General features: G+C 43.0%; 1 protein-coding gene across 1 annotated transcript in view; it reads right to left on the minus strand.

Annotated features, from left to right (window-relative positions):
- Positions 1–20,885, minus strand: part of LOC134450381 (sodium/potassium/calcium exchanger 3-like) — a 61,280-nt gene extending 40,395 nt beyond the window's left edge. The window contains exons 1-2 of the mRNA XM_063200228.1: positions 20,618–20,885; positions 19,590–19,733 (exon numbers count right to left, since the gene is read on the minus strand). Coding sequence (XP_063056298.1) covers positions 19,590–19,733; positions 20,618–20,810 — 337 coding nt within the window. The 5' untranslated portion in view covers positions 20,811–20,885. The remainder of the gene's footprint in view (positions 1–19,589; positions 19,734–20,617) is intronic.
- Positions 20,886–21,124: the final 239 nt, after the last annotated feature.

Raw genomic sequence — 21,124 nt, forward strand, 5'->3', positions numbered from 1 at the left:
ATCTTTCATCTTTTTTGGAAACTAGCAACAGCCATGGAAGGTTTTTTTTCTTGCGGTTTGGTCTGACCCAGTGGCCCATGGAGTCACAATCCGTACTTGGTTACAACTAGATGTGATGGAAGTGTTCCCGCACGGTTTGTCCCCCTCGGGGACAGTACGAGCGCACTGAGCTAAAGGGCCGGCCCGATAGCCCAACGCTATGTCGCTCTGTATTGAGGCTTCGGGAGGGAGGTTTTACTAATGTTCCACGCCACACTCTGCAAGTTGGCCTCCGTTTCATAGACACATGAACAAAACACAGAGCTTACACCCTTTAACACACCCTCCCTCCCACATCCGATCTAGTCCCTCTCGTCCTTTCTAATGTGACTAATGGTGGCACTGTCTCCTCTAGTTCTTCACATCTCATCTCATGCAACAAGAGCCAATGGGGACCCATAACTAAGCAGAGGACTACCGTACGCCTATTCCAATAATGCTCGCAATAGCTTTGTGGATCGGTCTATTTCTCAGGTACGAAACTTAACAGTGTGACAATCCTTAAAAGATGAATTATTTGGATTTGTCAAAGAGGAGGAAATAAGACACACAACTCCTCTATTATGAAGTGTGAAACGAGTGTTGGGGTAAATGAGTGGAAGTGGTAGAAATGGGACGCAGCCTTAACCTGCTCTGTGGAAACCAGAGTAATCCAGAGTAACACACCCCATTACTGTGGATAACACACTGACAACGTATACTGCTCTACCACAACCGCTACGCAACCCCTAACAGACAGGCCAGTCCTCTCGACATTTTTTTTTTTAAATCCCAGGAACACAATTTGGTACAAGAAGGTCTTCAGGGCAGAACACACACAAAAAAATCAGGTCACTTTAGTAGAAACACAAATGCAACTGAAGTATCTTGACGTTTAAACCAAGGAGGATGAGGGATTTAGGGGTTAGTTCCTTTCATTTTTTTTCACATGGCTTTTCTTTGTTCTGTTACCCTCCTCTTTTTGAGTCTTGTCCTTGTGTTGCACTCTCCTTGTCCTTGGGTTCAGCTACTTATGACTGTGGACTAGGGCTGCACAATATATCGAAAATGTATCGAAATTGCGATATCAAGAGTGGCGATATGCGTATTGTGAAAATGACTTAATTATCGCTATCAAGTAAAACATTTCTGTGCAGTAGCTGAATATCAACAAATCTGCAAGAAGCCTGCCATGACCACGCCCCCACACAGACCGACAATTTAGTGACAAAACAACACTCGGCTATATTTCTGAATATCGTTAAAATATCGTTATCGAGGTATTGCACGGTGCTATCGCGTATCTTTTTTTTCTGATATCGTGCAGCCCTACTGTGGACAGACCTGTAAGCTCTTTTCACATGGACAACATTTCTGAATGATGACTTAATAGATCAGAAATCAGAAAGAAGTAGTAGTTGTAGTATGAATGCTTCCAATAGATTGTCCTTTGTTTGTTTCCAGATGGAGGTGAGGGATAGGGGGAGTTGAGGCATTTTCTTTTTAATGTTCTGTTGTTAATAAGCAGAAGAAATTGGGACCTTATATGGACCTTGGGCCATACTCACATCCGCCTGGACTTTGGTGGACACTTGCATCAAACCTTTTACATTATATTGCATTACATTAAGCAAACACTTTTGACCAAAGCGACTTACAAAGAGGACATTCAAGCAAGTAGAGTGTGGGGTCAGTACAGAGCACAGCACAGCTGTATCCCATCCAAATCATACCATCCAAGTGCACCTGCCTAACCTCCCACACTGCCCTAGCAACTGTAACCAATCGTAGTACAAGTACAAGGTGCTGTAACAGTATCAGTAAGCCGCTTTGGATAAAGGGCAATATATAGTGAGCGGGTGGCGTGAATGTTACTAGACGATCAATGTTGAAGAGCCTCGGACTCCAAGTGTGCCTGCCTAACCTCCCACACTGCCCTAGGAACTGTAACCAATCGTAGTACAAGTACAAGGTGCTGTAACAGTATCAGTAAGCCGCTTTGGATAAAGTGCAATATATAGAGAGCGGGTGGTGTGAATGTTACTAGACGATCAATGTTGAAGAGCCTCGGACTCCAAGTATGCCTGCCTAACCTCCCAGACTGCCCTAGCAACTGTAGCTAATGGCTAAGTACAGTACAAGGTGCCGTAAGTAACAGTATCAGTAAGCCGCTTTGGATAAAGTGCAATATAATGAGCTGGTGGTGTGAGAGTTACGAAGGCGATCAATGTTGGCAGAGAGACTCCCAGTAGGTTCCTGCTGAGGAACGCCTGAACTGGCTGACCTGGAAGTGGATCAATACTGTAAACAAACAGCCTCTGTTTACCTCAGGGCTGGACTGGGACAGGAAAACAGCCCTGGCATTTCTTGGCATAGACCAGCCCCTAACACAGCCCTTTTCTACGATTATTACCTAATTTCACTGTCTATATTCATAGAACAATTGGCCAGCCCATCTCAATAGAGGGGCAGTCTTTAAGAGAAAAACAAACAAACAAAAAACAACAGCGTTGGCCCATGAGGACTGTCAGCCCACCGGGAAAATGCCCTGTATGCCGGACTACGAGGCCAGCCCAGGTTTACCTACTCCAGTGCTTTCCAAACATTTTTTCTGCGGTGCCCCCCCTTTGGACCGAGGACTATTTTTCTTAGTCATTTCTTTTAGTCCATTTACATGTTTTTGTCCATTAATAATAAGATATTACATCAACAATTTGTCCGCTAATATTGTTAGAAATTCACAGGAAAAGCAAATACTTGTATAAATCATATAATTCAATACTGTTAGTAACCAATTTATGGAATTGTTGCCCAGATTTTATTCTAAGTTCCTTTTGCCTTCGACCCCCCTACGGGTCCCGACCCCCAGTTTGGGAACCACTGACTTAGTCCAAGTTGAGGTATTGGAGCCAACGCTGAGGACAAGTACACTATGGAGCAGGGAAGCACAAGCATTTGCGATGAGGGTACCCACCGAGGGGGTGTTCATATTTTCGTTGAAGGGCTACAGGGGGATTTGGTAGGGCAGAGAAGTCTTCATTCACCAAAGGTCTTTTAACAACAACAAAAAAACATTGAGGGTAATTAAGACAATTTATAAAATGTTGGTTTCCAATGTGATCAATGAATTCCAATATTAAATTATATTCAAAAGAAGCACACACACGCAAACACATGCACACACTCACGCATGTGCACACATCTCTTTCCCTCCCACTAACGTGTGTGTGACCTATTAATAATTATTACGTGTTCTGTGCATGATTACTGTACTAAATGGCATGCCCTGCTGTTTAGTTCATTGCTGTCTTGAAAGGCACCTTTTCTGAAAATGAGAGAGAGAGAGAGAGAGAGAGAGAGAGAGAGAGAGAGAGAGAGAGAGAGAGAGAGAGAGAGAGAGAGAGAGAGAGAGAGAGAGAGAGAGAGAGAGAGAGAGAGAGAGAGGAGTGTGTGTCTGTGTGTGCGTGCGTGCGTGTGTGTGTGTGTGAGAGAGAGTTTGTGTGTCTGTGTGTGTTTGAGAGAGAGAGAGAGAGAGAGAAAGAGAGAGAGAGAGAGAGAGAGAGAGAGAGAGAGAGAGAGAGAGAGAGAGAAAAAAAAGAGAGAAAGACAGAGAAACAAAAGATGAGTCAAACAGTGATAAATGGATTCTGCCCTCTATTATCTTTTGATAATTGCCAGGTTACAAGAGCGCCATAACAACAGGAGACGTACACAGGCTGCGGCTTTGATTGAGAGCTGCCTAGATGCCAGCCTGTTGCTGCTATACCTGATTCAGAAAATGAAGAATATGAACCACTTTTAAAATATCAGTCCTATTTTCTATCCAAATATAATGTCAAATTATACAGTATATGACCATTCCAGTCTATATTCACACATCAACTTTATCTCATCTGTAAATACTGCATTGCAAAGGGTTTTGGCCACTGTCATTTCCCTAAAAGAGTGTGATAGTACATTAGCTGTTTTTCTGCATCACCACCATTCAATTGACATTATGTGCCCTACTTGGCACACACATTCCATTCAATTACATAATATATAATAGATACTCAGGTGCAGTGTTAACCACGACGATGACGAAAATATTTCGTCAACGCCCCTTTTTCCCTTGACGATGACGAGACGATGACGCACTAAAAATTGCCTCAAGCAAATCAAAATATGACGAAAATAAAAAAATATTTTCGTCCAGGAGACTAAGACGAGACGAAATTTACAAGCCATGGACGAATGGACATTAAAAATATATAATTATTTATAATTAATTTGTAATTTGTAATTGTAATATAGGCCTGTGTCTTGAACTTCATAGGTGATTGCGCGCTCACGCTGTGTTGCCTCGCTTGTATCTGCTGGCAGCCAATGCATGGCACGGCTCAGTCAGTAGTTCTGTAGCCTAGTAGTTCAGTGAGTCCATTTAAGTTGAGTTCAGGTCCTAAAACATTCCCAGAGAAAGAGAAAAAATAGCCGACGTTGAGGGAAGTGTTCATTTTGAAACATGTTCAACAATCCTCTTATCCATGACGAAGACATGTGTTTCTGCAGTAGGTAATGACAGTCGCGCTGATACTGTCATTCTAAACCTCCTCGAGCTTCCACTATTCTCCTTTTCACTTAGGCTGTCTTAGCCCGGCGTTCGTTGTCTGTTCTTTTTTTGTAATGTTTGCTATATTTGTTGTTTAACCATATGAGTAGGCAGCAAGCAAATCATGAAGGTCGGATTTGTGAATTTATTTAAATCAGTCACCGCGGGAGCGCGCGCCAGCAGGGGGAAAGTTGGCCTGTCTAAAGTAACAGAGGCACGGCTACTGTAGCCTAGTTTTGAAAAGAATCAATGGATGGGCGATCGCTAAGGAGTTTTAAACTGTTGAGATTTGAAACTTGTTCTCGTCGAGAGCAACGCTAAAAGACCCAAGGAAGTCGACAGCATTTCCGTGCGTCTTCAGCGTCTTCCTAAGTTCCAAAAACTCTTTCCAGGTCATGCTTATCGAGCCTCGACACCCCCGACAAACAAAACAGCATTAGTGTTTAAATATTTGTATGTGCGTGTCTGTCCTTTCTATCGTCCAGTCTGCATACCCCTGCCTAACTATTTTTCCTGGGACTTTTGCAGGGCATACGAAGTGTGCTCGCGCAATCTATTTAAGCCTATTCCACACATGCCGCACGAGTCATTATCGTTCTCTGCTCGCATTGGCAATTGAAAACAAAAACCGCTAACTTGCATAGTCTAACATCAGCAGTATTTTATCTGACTCGTGGTCATCGGGAAGCCACTATCAGGGAGACTTCTTGAACTTCATGCAGACTTGGGATGTCTGGTCTTCCCACTGCCGGCAATCTGCAGGCTTTAAGTCCCGCGGTCAGGTGAAGAAGAGTAGCTTCCTCCGTGATCAAACTCAAAATGAAATATAATATGCAGCAGCTTCTAATGCACGAGAGAGAGAGAGAGAGAGAGAGAGAGAGAGAGAGAGAGAGAGAGAGAGAGAGAGAGAGAGAGAGAGAGAGAGAGAGAGCGCAGCCTGCACCTGGATGTGTGTGTGTGTGTGTGTGTGTGTGATGCTCTTTTGCTCTATGATGTTGAAATTACTGATTTGGGTTTTGGTGGAAAATGACCAAGTAACAAGGTGAATATTTGCTGCAATAGGCAATATTAGTAATACTTTGTGAAATAACAATAGCCATTGTAGGTTATTTATTTTACACAATATTGACTAAAATGACTAAAAATTGAAATGTTGACTAAAATTTGAAATGTTGACTAAAATGACTAAAATGACTAAAATTTGACTATGACTAAAATTGATTTTCGTCATTGTGACTAAGACTAAGACTAAATCAAAAAAAGCTGACGAAATTAACACTGCTCAGGTGTGCAAGGACTTAAACTGACATTTTACTGTCTTTTTAAGAACTGTATTAAACAAAGCCGAAAAAAGTCAATAAAACCGACAGACGGGGGACAAACGTTTCGGTTCTAGCCCATCATCAGTTTCTGGGAACACAGTATTAGTTTATACAGTTTTTGATTTTGCATTCAGCTCCAGTGTGCGACTCCTTTCTTCCTTTTCATTGTACTGCTCTTGGAATTACGCACCGAGCGATATGCACAGGATAAGACATTGGCGTGGACGCCACCCCGCCATTACTGTCTTTTTAAGGAAAAACCTGAGAGAAACAGGTTACATGTCACATTATTTCTCCCATCCTGTCTAATGCGAATGAGGTGATCTAGTAGTATGAGTTCTACACTGACTCGAGAGTTGAGAACTTGGGACCTCTTCAAAAATGAGCAGTTGTAATTGAGTGTTCTGACTAACGGTGTGACTCAGTTGAAACACTCGTGAGACTCAAAGAGCCTCATCTGCTGTTGTGATTGCTGAAATGATTCAGCTATTCACTCAAAGAAAAAAAACAGCAGCCAAAAAAGTGCCTGTAATGTTTCGCAGAGGCCGTACCATCATATTGTCCTATTTCTACGCTCTATTTATGAGGCAGTCTAGCATGTGTTCTCGGAGCTACAGCTCACAAAGTCAGCACAGCTAATTTGGAGGTATGAGATGGAGAGGCTAACCAGGGTGTCGGTTACATTCCCTGGCGCAATGTAGGGTTAGGTGCCTTGCTCAAGGGCATTTCAGATATGAAGGTGAAGGTGTAGGGATACACTTTCTTCCTATTGGGCAGGGAAGTATTTGAACCTGCAACTAGGGCTGGGAAATATGACGATATACAGGTATATCGCTATCGTGATATAAAAGTGTATATTGTGACCTTTCTCCTATATCGTTTATATCATGATAGTAATTTTATCAATCTTATAAAATTGAATATCATTTAATTACATTTCATGTTGTTACAATACACACTATAAGTTCATGTAACTGTAAAAATAAGAATGAAAATATCCATTTTATAGAAAGGTTGTTTTGCGACATGAAAAAATAAAGAACAAATAAAGAGAATAACTGAAAACGTATGTAATTGTGCTATATCGTGATATATATCGTTATCGTGATATAAAGTAATCCATATCGTGATTTTTTTTCCATATCGCCCAGCCCTACCTGCAACCTTCTGATCCAGAAGCCAACTCCTTAAAAGGCCATTAGGGTAACACAATGCGACACATGTAGTCCAATATCTGGTGCCTACAGTATGTTAAAGGGACACTGTGCAGGAAATGGTCAAAAAAGGTACTGCAACTATGCTGCTCATTGAAACTGGGCTGCCTATTACCAAATTTGATCTTTAAATGAAAGTTTATTATGTAATAAACAAATATTTTCTAGTATGGTCCGTACAGTTATCTTTGCAGCTAAAAATGGCTATTTTTGGAAATTCAAAATGGCGGACCATGGAGAAGATCCCCCTTTTCATGTATGAAAAGTGCAATTTTTCCAGTCATAATGAATACTTAGAATTTGATGCTGGTGGTAAGTATCCATTAAAAAGGTAACATTAGTGAATGGGCAGCATGAATTCTGGAAATAAACAACTAAAAATCTCACACAGTGTCCCTTTAAGACCTTTTTTGGGAGGTATTCTTTTCTTAAATTTGTTGATTTGTCTTTCTGTAAAAAAAAAAAAGTTGTTCTCTAGTTTCCGCTCTAACCCAAAACACCTACACTGAATGTTTCACAAAATTAATATTGGAGCTCTGCAGCCCATTGTAGTAGTCACTGAAAAACTTTACAACCATGGTACTACACCATTATGTCAGTGCACAGGGGCTTTTGTCATACATTATGACTTGGTCATTGCCATTCTTGTAACAGCTAATTTATAACATAACAGGGGCCGTGTCTTAATGGGTTAAAGACACGATGTGATGTACCAAACACATCTGTTCAAGTACAGGAACCAATTTGCTTGTTTGAGACACCGGCTTCCACCGCTGTCGTTACTGTGCCTCTGTTGGCCTAACAACTCTCACCTTTTAAGACCCTCCTGGGTAGAGGAAAGCGAGACGTGGCTTCACGATAAGTGCCATTATGACTCATGTAACAGCCAAGACAGCGTTGTATGATGGCTTTTCATTTACTTTATTTTCTCCGAGGGATTATTACACAAAACGAACCAGCAAAAGGCCATGATGGTCATATTCGACAATTCCAGGAAATGTAGATTCGGATGAGGTATTCTGTATTAGGCTTGCCCTTGTCATTGTTTGTCACCGTCCTCTTCCTCTTCCTTGTTTTTCTTTTCTTATCCATCTGCATCTGTTCCTATCCTCCATGGAGAGCTTCTTCAAAGTGCATGAGGTGCTGCATTATTTACATATCACTGTTGTTGTTGCCATGGAGCACAGTAACATACGATGAATGTTCTGATTTGAAATGGAATGGTGACAGAATTCGATTTGAAACTGGAGTATTCCAAGCATGTAACTGCTGGTCATTGTCTTTCTCCTTCTCCTTCCCATTCACCTCACATTCTTCCTCATCATTCCAACAACAGCATCCTTCCTCTTCCTCCTCCACCTGCATCTTCTTCCTCCACCTGCATCTTTTCCTTCCTCGTCTTCTTCCTCCTCCTCCTCTACCTGCATAAGCCTTCCCCTTCCTCGTCCTCTCCCTCTTCATCCTTTCTAGCCTCATCTTCCTTCTCTTCTTCCTCCTCTTCCTCAACCTGCATAAGCCTTCCCCCTCCTCCTCTTCATAATTTCCCTGCTTGTCCTCTTCCTTCTCTTCTTCCTCCTCTTCCTCTACCTGCATACGCCTTCCTCCTCCTCCTCTTCTCCCTCTTCATTCTTTCCCTCCACCTCCTCCTCCTCCTCCTCCTCCTCTTCTTCCTCCTCCACTACAGAGGGCTTCCTCAAGAGAGGGAACCTCCTCTGCCCGCCCACACCATCAATGACGCAGCCAGGGACCACCGGCTCGTAAATCACCCCCAGGTTTAATGAGGCTTCCACTCCTTTACCCGTAGGGGATTCCTGGCTGGCTCGCCAAGTCTTCTGTCTTACCTCTCTCCACCCTCACCCCCCTTTGGTTCAATTACAAACACAGATCTGCCCCCACCCCCAGCCCCTGTTTCTTTTAGCCTTCCACTCCTTTAACCATCAGGGAATACCTTGTTGGCCTCCCTTTTTACCCTCAAACCCCATTCATTCGATTACAAACACAGGTCTGAACCCAGCCCCCCCCACCCCCTTTTGAAAATACTTTTTTGGTTAACTGCTGACGTACCACTTCAAATCCAAATCCAATCTACTGAAAAGGAAAAAAAGTTGATAAAAAAAAACAACCCACAGATAGGTGTGTCTAGTTTCAGAAGCGTTTAGTAGCAGAGTGAGAGTAGTTACTACTACACCGAGACCAAGGCAGACAGGCAGACAAGGCAGATTTTAATTGGATTAAAATCAACGATTATGAAGACTGAATTGCCCAGAGCCAGATCAATTATGTAGCAATGCCTCTATCTGGTGTTGTGGCACCCTCAAAACTTTAACCATTTTACATTACATAATATGACTAACAGTTACATTAAGTACAGGGTATTGGTTACAGTCCATGGAGCAGTGTGGCGTTAGGTGCCTGGCTCAAGGGCACCTCTGCCATGGAGTGAGACAGGGAGTGGAGGGGTGGGATTCGAACCTGCAACCTTCTGATCTAAAGACCATTTGCTTAACCACTGAGCCACGGCATTTATTATACCAAAGGTTTCAGCTGTTGCCATCGTCAGAGCCACAAGATGCCTTTCTCCTTTCTTACATCAAAGTACAATGAAAGACAAATGCTTATACAAAACTTTCACACTGCCAAAGGTAAAGGGTGTTGTCATTTTGTCTGTGAGGTACTGTATAGGAGCATGGGGATTGGAGGATGATAATAGCCTGTTTTGTTGCTTGGGGTGGGGGGGGGGGGGGGAGGACGGCAAAATTAGCTAAACGAGCTCTGAGTGAGAGGCACAGGAACAGCAGGAGAAGAGGACGAGTAATCAACAGACAATGCACCCCCCAGAGAGAAGGAGGGAGAGGGAGAGAGGCAGAAAGGGAGAGAGAGATGGAGAGAGTGTGTGAGAGAGAAAGAGGGAGAGGAGGGGGGGGGAGGGGGAAAGGAAGAGGAAGAGGAAGAGGGGAAGACAAATGATACAGATGGTGAAAGAGAAGAGATTGATAGAGAGAGAAAGACAGACAACAATGGAATGAGGGAGAGACAGGATAGAGTTGAAAGAAATTTAGAGAGAGAGAGAGAGAGAGAGAGAGAGAGAGAGAGAGAGAGAGAGAGAGAGAGAGAGAGAGAGAGAGAGAGAGAGAGAGAGAGAGATAGCTTGTTGGTCTTGTGCCAATCTGCAAACAGGATATACGTACGTACAGTACGTACCTGGATCGACATACTGTTCTTGACTACACACTGTATCAACAAGATGTGCGTGCACTCACGCACACACACACACAGAGTACACACACACAGACACACAGACACAGACACAGACACAGACACACACACACACACACACACACACACACACACAGCAGTTCTCCCATGCTGATTAGGGCATAAGAAAATGGAACAATATACAGCTCCCGAAACTTGCCATGATGTATTCTAAACACGCGCGCGCACACACACACACACACACACACACACACACACACACACACACACACACACACACACACACACACACACACACACACACACACACACACAGTGCATATCTAAATCCCGAAACGCTGGCCCTTAGATGTGGCACTGTGATCTAAATTGGGTAGCGGAGAGGAGAGGAGAGGAGAGGAGAGGGCTCTCCCTGAAGTGGTGGCTCCTTTGACCCTTCACCCTTGACCCTTTCTAAATCTGGCAGGGGTGACTTTGGAGCAGTTCTAATAGGAGCCTAGCCTAGCGACGACTGTTAATGAGGCCATACCATAGTGCCACCATCGCCCACCAATAGTTACGGTACGTACGTACTGTGTATATTTTGAAAAGGTCCACAGACCTAGGTCATGTGCAAAGTGAAACACTTCAAAAAGCAAAACCGTTTATAACCAAACGACAGACCGACCATAGAAGGTCTAATAGGAGCCTAGCCTAGTGATGACTGTTAATGAGGTCATACCATGTGCCACGATCACCCACCAATAGTTACATACGTACTGTGTATATCATCACAGACCTAGGTCATGTGCAAGCCCTTCAATAAGCAAAAGAGTTTCTAACCAAATGACAGACCGACCATAGCGTTGCTTAGCGGTACTAAGTGTGATTCGTTAATTAGGTCACTGTGCTCTATGACAACAACCAATAGACATTACACTACACTTCTTACGCTACACTTAGCTGACACTTGTATCTAAAGCGACTTACACTTCTTTAGGTTCAGGGTATTGATAACAGTCCCTGGAGCAGCATGGGGTTAGGTGCCTTGCTCAAGGGCACTTCAGCCATGTGTATGAAGGTGCTGGTGAGGGTGGGATTTGAATCTGCAACCCTCTGATCTAACGGCCAGCGCTCTAACCACTGAGCCATGTCTACCCACAGTATACAGTACAAGAACTAGCCTAATATTGTGACATTGTAATATTGAGACTTTTTACATTTACATGCCTAAAAGAGCCTGGCAGTATGACTGTATGGCTCCGTCACCCTCCAATGTATGTACTGTATGTACTGTACTGTATGTGCAGTTGGGTCCATAAACATTTAGAGACCAGCACAATGTTCATCCTTTTGGCAATATACACCACCACAATGGATTTGAAATGAAATGACCAAGCTGTGTTTAACTGCAAACTGTGTGTTAATTTGAGGGTGTTTACATGCAAATCGCATGACTTACTTACTTGGACAGTAAGCTGTTCAACTATTCCACAGTATTGTGCGTGTTATTCCCTAATGATCCCTTAAACAAGATGTTAATGAAAGGTCTTAAGAGTTCATTTCAATTTCACTTCATTTGCAACTATTTGTACGAAATCTCCACGAGATTCAAAGTCCTCTTATCACCATGAAAAAAAAAACTCAGAATGGTTTCAGAAATGGTTCTGGTTCAGAATTAAATAATTCCATTGGGTTTACATTGCACTTTCATTTAGTTCTGAACTGTGATGTGTTTACTAGGGCTTTAACGATATACTCAACTCACGATTCGGTTCATGAATTTTGAACTACTGTTCGATACACCCCACGATTTTTAAAATACATCTTCTTGATGAGTGTTTATAGGTAGAATTGGTTACAAGATGTTACTAATACTGTAAAACAGTTTAAAAATAATTATGATATCGATTTGAAGCTTGGAAGCACAATCACATCATATCATGTGGTTGTTTTCTGTACTGAAGCGGTAGCAGAACTTTAAAAGGGCATATTACAACACTGCCTACTTGCACCACGGTACAGTATCGTGACTCTGCGTATCACAAATTCTTGATTCGACACAAAAAGGCCTTAATGTTTACCTGATGTTTTCAGTGCTGTTTTATTCAGCATTAAATTGTGTTAATTCTGAATAAAATATGTCATCAAACAAGGCCAATATAGCAGGGAACCCTTTCATGTGGGACATTGTATTTGGTGCATTGAGGAACTGTGTGCCTATTGAAAAGTTACGACTCACTTTGAGTGGTTTGTGGTGATCAGCTGAACTTGGATTGACTAACATTAAGCATTTCACTCCCTAACTATAGAGAACCAAAAAGGTTGGAATATGCGCCTTAACTTTAAGCTGTACATTGCTTGGTGCCACTACTCACCAAAAGTACCGGTAGCGATAATAAAAATTACAAAAAATAGGAGACCTTGCATTTTCAATTTCTCCAGTTGCTAGACATTTCGGACCAAGTCCATTTTCAATGTCTCCTACTTTTGTCTGTAACTCCAGTTTTATCTGACTTCTTTTGTTACTTTTCAGCTACGATATACAGTTTTTGACACGAGCCTTGTATGTGCCTCATGCAACAGCCCTCTCAGCTGTTGTAACATGTGCAACTATATGCAACAGCCCCTTAGCTGTTGTAACACATAGCCCAGACGGGCTGATAATGCCAGGGTGATCACGCCACCATGTTATGTGGAACACTACCCAGGCTCCGCCTTAGTGGTCACTGTTGGGAAAGTTACTCAAAAACTGTAATGCACTACTTATTACATGTTACTGTCATTTAAAAGTAATGCCTTACATTTAGTGGTGGGCCGTTATCGGCGTTAACGTGCTGCGATAATATGAGACTCTTGTCGCGCGATAAAGAAAATATCGCACGTTAATATTCTCAAAATATAGGTTTGGAGTTTGGGTATACACGTCACCATAGCGTTTAATTGACAGACGCTTTCAGACTGCGCTCCAGTCGCTTCTCCTCTCTCCACCTGTTGTTTCAGCAGACCTACTAAATACAGGGCTTTTTCTGAACGGGGAAATAGGGGCGCTCCACCCTCATACCTCCACGGGTGCTCCCTCATACTTTAAAAAAATATAAACATATTTGAGCGCCCGTAGTAAATTTCTCAACCACCTTCACCACCCCGCAACCTGCCATGACGCTCCCTCATTCCAAAAAAATCCTAGAGAAAGCCCTGAAATATGAAGTGTTTGCATGCTGAAAACATTAATCCCTCTGCCGTGGTAGTTGTTGTTTGAGTGCTTTTTCATAAGTGGTAGACTAAAGAGACGTTATTGTTTGAGGTGAAGCATAGAGAGACATTATTGTGTGTGAGTAGCTACCAGCCCGACATAGCCTACATTTCCTCATGCATTGCATATAATACATAAACAACTTCCAGAAATCTTGCCTGTGCTATAATTGCAAAACATTCCGTGTGATAGTCCTATGCATTTTGAAGATTGTCAAACTGAAACTGTCAATATCTACTCTCGCTGAATGTTTGTGTTGCAATCGCGCACATTTGCGATTCAGTGAGATATTCTCATGTCCGACGGTAATAAAGCTTGCGGTTGTCGCGCTTGTCTTTTTTTTTTTGCAAACTGAATTCATGTCGAGTTGTAACTCATCTGGCATTCTAACTCTGAGAACAACTGTCAAATCGCCGTGTGCCAGTGCTGTAGGTTCTAGATGAGGGCTGCTGTGCCAACTACGCGCAGAGCTCCTCCCTCTCTTAAAGGAGCCGCTGCTCCTTTTAACAGTCAGTGGCAGATTCTCTCTCTCTCTCTCTCTCTCTCTCTCTCTCTCTCTCTCTCTCTCTCTCTCTCTCTCTCTCTCTCTCTCTGCCCATTAGAAATGCTGCATTGTTGAGGTAATTTTGTTTAAAATTAAATGTTTGATAGATTTATCTGTATTTGCCTCTACAACTTCTAGCGCTGTTCATTTTGAAATTTCAGTATCTTATAACTGTAAATGCTTCCTAACATATTGGACACACTTTACACATATTGCTGTAATTTTTTCATCACCAAGTATCAACATTTTTTGAAGATGAGATGCATTTTGGGAAAAAAAAGATGAGCTCTGGTCTAATGCGGCATCTGTCTTAAGAAACCCCAAGGTTTTTTTCTGCATTATTTCGCTATCGTGCCTATTCTGAATGAGCCATTTTGATATAGATTAATCTAGATTAATCTAGATTAATTTCATAATTACAGTGAGATTAATCTAGATTAAAAAAATTAATCTATGCCCACCCCTACTTACATTACAACATTACTTTTTTTTTAAAGTAAGGCATTACACTACTTTTGCATTACTTTTAGTTACTTTTGCCAAAATGACTGGAAATAAGGATTTGGCAATCTACAGTGCAAATCTATGAGGTGGAATGACTTTCACCTGCCATCCACAAGTCGTTTTGGAAGCCTGCAGACTGAAAACCTACATTTTCAGGAATTGCGTCTTACCCACATACAATGATTCACCAATAGGCCTACAATGATTAATCCTTTCTCTTCTTACCACACCTTACCATGCACACCAGCGCCGTTTTTTTAATCTATTACGGACGCATGCAGCACAGGCTCCGTTGCACTTGGCTGAAACATAAAGCCACCTCACTGCACTACAAGTTTGAGCATTATTAAGAGCAGATGCATTGCTACAGTAGGCCTATTTTGAATATTAATTATATACAGCACACCGGGGAAAATGTCTTATCAATGAACGAAATTATAGGCGAAATAAATGATTGCGAGGATACCAGCCAGTCCGTTTGCAAGCTTGTGGTTCGCCTGAATCATGTGACTTCGTGCGGAGATCAGTTTGTCACTCACTCGCAACTCTAGAAGTAGGCCTATTCTTTACGCGCGTTTAGTCAGCACCGCGGCCAGCATATTCTGCGACTTTGCGCAAACAGCTAGTTCTATTCATGCAACTATTGCGCTGGAATTTACAGTGATAGGCTACAGAGTGATGCAACGACAGCAAGCATTTTCAATTTCACTACTTTGACAGGCGAATGTATAATATTTTATTTCTAATGGATTTATTTAAATTTTAGTGATGTTTAGTTGAACAAAAGAGAGGGGGGTGGTCCCCCTGTCGGATACCCTGCCGTGTCCCTGTCTCGTGCGAATGGGATGCATCCCCTCCTTTCCTGACTAATTTGGTGGTGCTATGGCACCTCTTCATATCGTCAAATTGTTTGTAGGCTACTGTTTTTCGACGTGGAAAGCGGTTTGGGTTTCAAGTACAGTGTGCATTTAACTGAAATGTTCTTGGCGTCCTTATTTTCAATGAAGTCAAAGTAGTGGGCATATACCCATCTTGAAAACGAGCAAGCTGGATCTTCTGGATCGGTCATCCTTGGTCAGCCTGCCATTTCGAGAGACGAAGCGTGAAAGAGGAAGCAATGTTCTGCGTGGAACTTTAAAATCTCTGCGCGGACGTAGGCTATCAGATGCAATAGCTGATCTTGTGGTGATCCGCGAACATTGCATAAAAAAAACAAAATTTAGGTGAAAAAAAAGCGTTGTAATGTGCAAGTTACTTGCATTGTAACGAGGACATATTACCGATTTTTCCCCCTGTAATCCGTTACATTACTGCGTTACTCAAAAAGGTAATGCATTACAGTAATTAGTTACTTTTGTAACGCGTTACTCCCAACACTGTTAGTGGTGACGCAACGCCTTCGGCGCAGCTACACTCACTAAGGCCAGGAGCTCGTTCAGGTAGAATCTGGATCCCGCTATAGCAGGAACTCCACCCACTTTGTCGGGAACTAATCAACTTTGAGCATTTCCAACCGTTCTGGGTAGAGGCGTGTTCAAAGCAGTGACATTTAAGCAGAGGCGTTCTATTGGGGACTAAGAAATGTTTGGTTTAAACTTTGGCTCAGCCTGTTCTACCCTTGGCCAGTAGCAAACCAAGGTAGGTGGGTCAACCATGCCGTTTAAGAATAGGCCCATACGACTTGTGTTGCTGTCGACCAACATCGACGACGCACGTGAGCGAGAACTTGTTGTCAGGATGTGGGTGTTATTAAATACAGCGCATTTAAAGTCGGCCACGAATATGAACGAGACGATGAGCTCGCACCGATTTGCTCTACTAACACACCACGTGTGAGGAGTAGGGGGACAGGCAGTGAGGAGGAGCTGAAGTGGGGACCTGCGCAAACTTGTGTAGAGGTGTGAGACAAGACCCATATACACACGTGAGTGAGTTGTTGACCAACCAGTTCATGGGCGCGTGACCTCGGAGGCAGTCCGCAGACGAGCGTTGAAGGGGATAAGCAACTGCAGAGGTTGCAAGATCTGACTGCAGCCGCATTCATCCCGCGATAGTTTGACACCATGTGACATGTCACCTCGTCAACGCAACATCGACGAAATTTCGAAGTTTGACAGGAAATCTAACCGTCATGCAGCATTTTCATCCAGGGTGCATTGCTGTCTAAATGCGCATGCATGCATTGACAACATCTCGATCGCACCTAATGTTAGTTGTTATGATCTTGGTCAGACCAAGTCTGGAAGAGATTTGAAAGTCATGATGACAATCAGGCAAGTGGAACACTACTGGTAGGGTCACTTCCTGATGAATGTCATTGCCAGTAGCCTACTATAAGAACTTCCAACAGAATTTACACAATTTCACAATGATATAGTTAGTGTTTGAGTAACACTGAAAGCGTTGCCATTAAAGTATTGTTCTTTGGTGCGGATACTCATACCACTGTGTATGGTGTGGTTCTATACTGTAAAACATTGCAGCCAGTTAAGCATAAGAAAGCAAGGTGCCCTGCTGTCTTAAAGGGGTATGCCACTATTTTGGGACTGAAAACGGTTAAAATCATTGCCCTGGGTTTATAAAGGTGGTAAAGTGTCTTATTTCTCATGTTGGGCGTTGACTTATTTTAAGGAGGGAGTAAGTATCTAAGCTAGTGAGTGTCAATGGATCACACATGCTACAGTGATCCATTGACTTTCACTAGCTTAGCTACTTACTCACTCTTTTAACCTGTCTTAAAGCCTGGGCAACAATATGAACTGTATTAAGCCCCAAAATAGTGGCATATCCCATTGTTTGTAAGCCAATTCAACTTTGGATTTTGATTTCTGAGCAGACATAAATATTAGCCTCACACTTACCTCACACTTACAAACGTAAGTTTAGTTTAGTTTATTTGCCTTAGTTCAATAGTCATTGTTTACAGCAGTCTTCTACGTTTAACTGGCTTGCAATGTTTTACAGTGTACAGTACTGCTTGGTGTAAGGAGGTCATGCACGTTATGATGAGGGGATGTGGTGGCCCCCACCTGTTTGCTTTCATAGACCTCAAACCACTGCCCTCAAGAAATGTGCTCACAGTATCAGACGTGCAAAAAGTATGGTCGGGCTCCGGCAGTAACGCAATGAATCATACTTGTTCGCTTGGTCACTGCATGGTGCACTATGAGATAGACTATAATCCACATCGTAGGCACTTGTAGTAGGCTACACTCACTGTAGCCTGATTATCATCGGCTTTCAAATCTCTTCGAGACTTGGTCTGACCAAGAGCATAACAATTAACATTTCTAAAACTGCATGGTCGACTCGCCTACCTTGGTTTGCTAATAGAAGCAACGCTGAAGGTGTGGCGTCACTAGGAGGGCACGACCTGGTTAAGTACACTGTGCAGTAGGAGCCCCTTGAAGCTTTTTTTTACCTGCCCATTTTAATCTGGCCCTGACGACACCACGAGGGCCCCTTCCAAGATCATGATCGAAACCCATTGGACGTCTCTGGGGAAGTTGCATGGTGAGACGTCCAATGGGTTTCGAGCTGGACCTTGGAAGGGGCTATTTTAATGCAACTGGAATTTTTATGTTGTAACGTGTGCTGCCATTTGGCCAGGACACCCTTGTACAAGATTTTTTAAATCTCAACGGGTTTATTTTCCTGATTAAATAAAGGTTAAATAAAAAATAAAAATAAGCTCCTGGTGTAGTCAGGGCCAGATTGGTGGCACAAGGTCGAGCTTGAAACCCATTGGACGTCTCACCATGCCAGATTAACCCATTGTGTCCTGGAGCGACATATACGCTGCATTCAAGTTCTTTACATTTGTGCTGTTTTATTAAAAATGTGGGCATGTTAGAGCTGAATGAACACTATACTAGTGCAAAATGAAGGTTCTAGATTTTAAATGTAATTTATTTCGTGTTGGTATGTGCTTCGGAGGCTGAGATATTTAGGATTTGATAGGCAGAGGGCACTCTTACCAAAAAAGGGCTTAGGACAAAAGGGGTTAAGATGTGCATGGGCCCTTTGCTACAGGTTACAGGAGGCCCCCACAGAAGGCAAATTGTATGACAAAATTACATAAGCCGCATCATAAATCCAAACTAGGAATTATGATTTTTCAATGCTGCATCTTGTCACAATTCTGCAATTATTGAGCCTCCCTCTTAGGCCAACCAGTGCCCCCCTGGCAGGTGGGGCCCTCTAGGCAGTAGCCATATCTTGCCTGTGCATTAATCTGGCCTTGGGTGTAGTCAAGAAAACACAGTGCAAACACGGTGGCCCCTTTTAGTCCTTTAGTAGGCTATATATCAGACACAGTCACAAGCCATCATAGAGTAATAATTGTTACTTTTAGTAACCTCTTAGTGCAGATGGGGTTGCCGGCGGGCCTATTGACTATTTGCTGAAAATACTCAAATACATCATAACAACATTGCTATCACATTACAGAGAGCCTTAAGGAACAGATCAAGACAAAGGCCATCACAAATTTGGTGCCAGTAAGGTTATAACATGTTCTGCGCTAAGGGGTTAATATAGGTCAGTCATGATATGATTAATCAACATGTGTTACAGTTGTGTGGATGCTCAAAAAAGGCAAGATGGTGCATTTTCTTGCTCAAAATAAAAATAAAGTAGGCTATATTCATGTATATTGGGCTAGGCTATATTTCCGACTTGGCAACAATATAGAACAGAGTGCAGCAGACGCTATGACTCGAAATGCGCTCCTACTCGGGTGCTCAAGGAAGGCAAAAGTGGTGCATTTTCTTTCTCAAGGTAAAAATAAGGCCTCCTCTGCTGCACCTGACACCCCTGCTGCAGCGCTGGCAGAGGAGGCCCTTGCAGTTCTAACCAAGTGTCCCAGAAAGAACCCTTTATTGTCCCCATTATGTTCCGTGGTGTGAGTCTTTCCCCTCCTCTCTCTGTTAAAAAAGCGTATTCTCACCTGGGCTGGTACAGTTCTTCTCTTCTTCCTCCTCGTCCTCTTCCTCTGTGCTGTTGTTGTAGTCATCTTCTGACACGTACAGCAGTCTCCTAGCGATGGCCCTGTCAGCGTCGTAGGACGTCAAGCTGGATAGTACGTCATAACCTGACATAAAGCGGGGGAAAAGTGAAGCATTTGCGCAGCTCTCAAACCACTGTTAACATCGTTTTGGTTTACCTTTCATTTGTAAAGCAGATGCCTTCAGGGCTACCATGTGTAGGCCTATGGCAACATTCTTCAAATAAAGTGCATTCTGCAAATAAAGTGCGTATAAAGTACGTTACAGTATTTTTTGGATGTGGCTGATGCCAGTCAGATGTTGTGAATGATGCCAACTCACTTTGATAACGATAGATAGCATCATGTCCCGAAATGACTGTTAACCTTTGAAAAGCAGTTTTCTGAGGGAAAGCGCATCATAAATAATCTACCTTAATTGGAGCACCGTCACGTTAATTAAGCCATCCCAGTGCATACAATAGCGAGTGGAGTGCATTAGAGCTCTAACTCCAAAGAGCTTGTAGTTCTACATTCCAGAGCACTTTGCTTCCTCCGGCGTCTCTGTTAGATTTGGATACTGCCACTGTGCAAATCAGGGAAGGCACTTCATATGACAAGCATCTCATCCCCATGCTGTTGTAGCTCTAGGCTACATAAAGAGTTTTACAGCTGCCAGCCACTCCGATTTTAACAGGAACTGAAGAGTCTTCTCTGCATGGGGCTAAATGACAGTTAGAGACATAGCTGCTCGGTTGGATTTACATTGAACACTCAGTAACTTGAATGACTTCAAGTTACTGAGCGCATAACGAAACGGGTATTAAAACGGGATGAGCTATTTAACACACAGTGTCATCTTTAAAGCATCTCATCTGACAGACAACCAGATTCAAAATATTATTTCAAATGTTGACTAGGGATATCCGGGGTGCTTGCAATACTGTGAAGTCAGTAACTCCACACAATAGAGGGGGATGCCTCGAGCTCACCTGTCCCGTCTGCGAGATAGGAGAGTGCCGTGACGAGCAGAAACATCCCGCCTAGAAAGCACAGTTGTATCAACAACAACTCTTTGCGCTTTTTCCTTCTCGCCTTTATCTTCTTCTGGTTCAGCATTACTTGCAGTGGTCGATTCCGGCACCGGACGGCGGGAGACATCCTACCAGAAAACAGCAGATCCATGCGCGCACTCCCCTGGAGTTGGTCCACACAGTAGATTCAGAAAAGGTAGTTGTAGCCTTCGCAAATGTCCGCGGGAAAAAAGGAGGCTGGTCAAAAGTGCGCGGTGCAAGTTTAGCCTATCACATAAGTCCCGGTGAGAACTAGCAACCAGATAAAATAAATAACGAGAAATTGGGGCGTTGATACCGCAGTATTTTCCCTCTATGACATGTCGATTATGGACATGTTTTGCTATTCCCAATAAGGTGGGAGGCAGGAGTGTTCCATGCACGCGTCAGGTTATACGCAGAGCACTGCGCGTGGTGATGTGTAGG

The sequence above is a fragment of the Engraulis encrasicolus genome, chromosome 1, assembly GCF_034702125.1.
Source record: "Engraulis encrasicolus isolate BLACKSEA-1 chromosome 1, IST_EnEncr_1.0, whole genome shotgun sequence".
Taxonomy (NCBI): domain Eukaryota; kingdom Metazoa; phylum Chordata; class Actinopteri; order Clupeiformes; family Engraulidae; genus Engraulis; species Engraulis encrasicolus.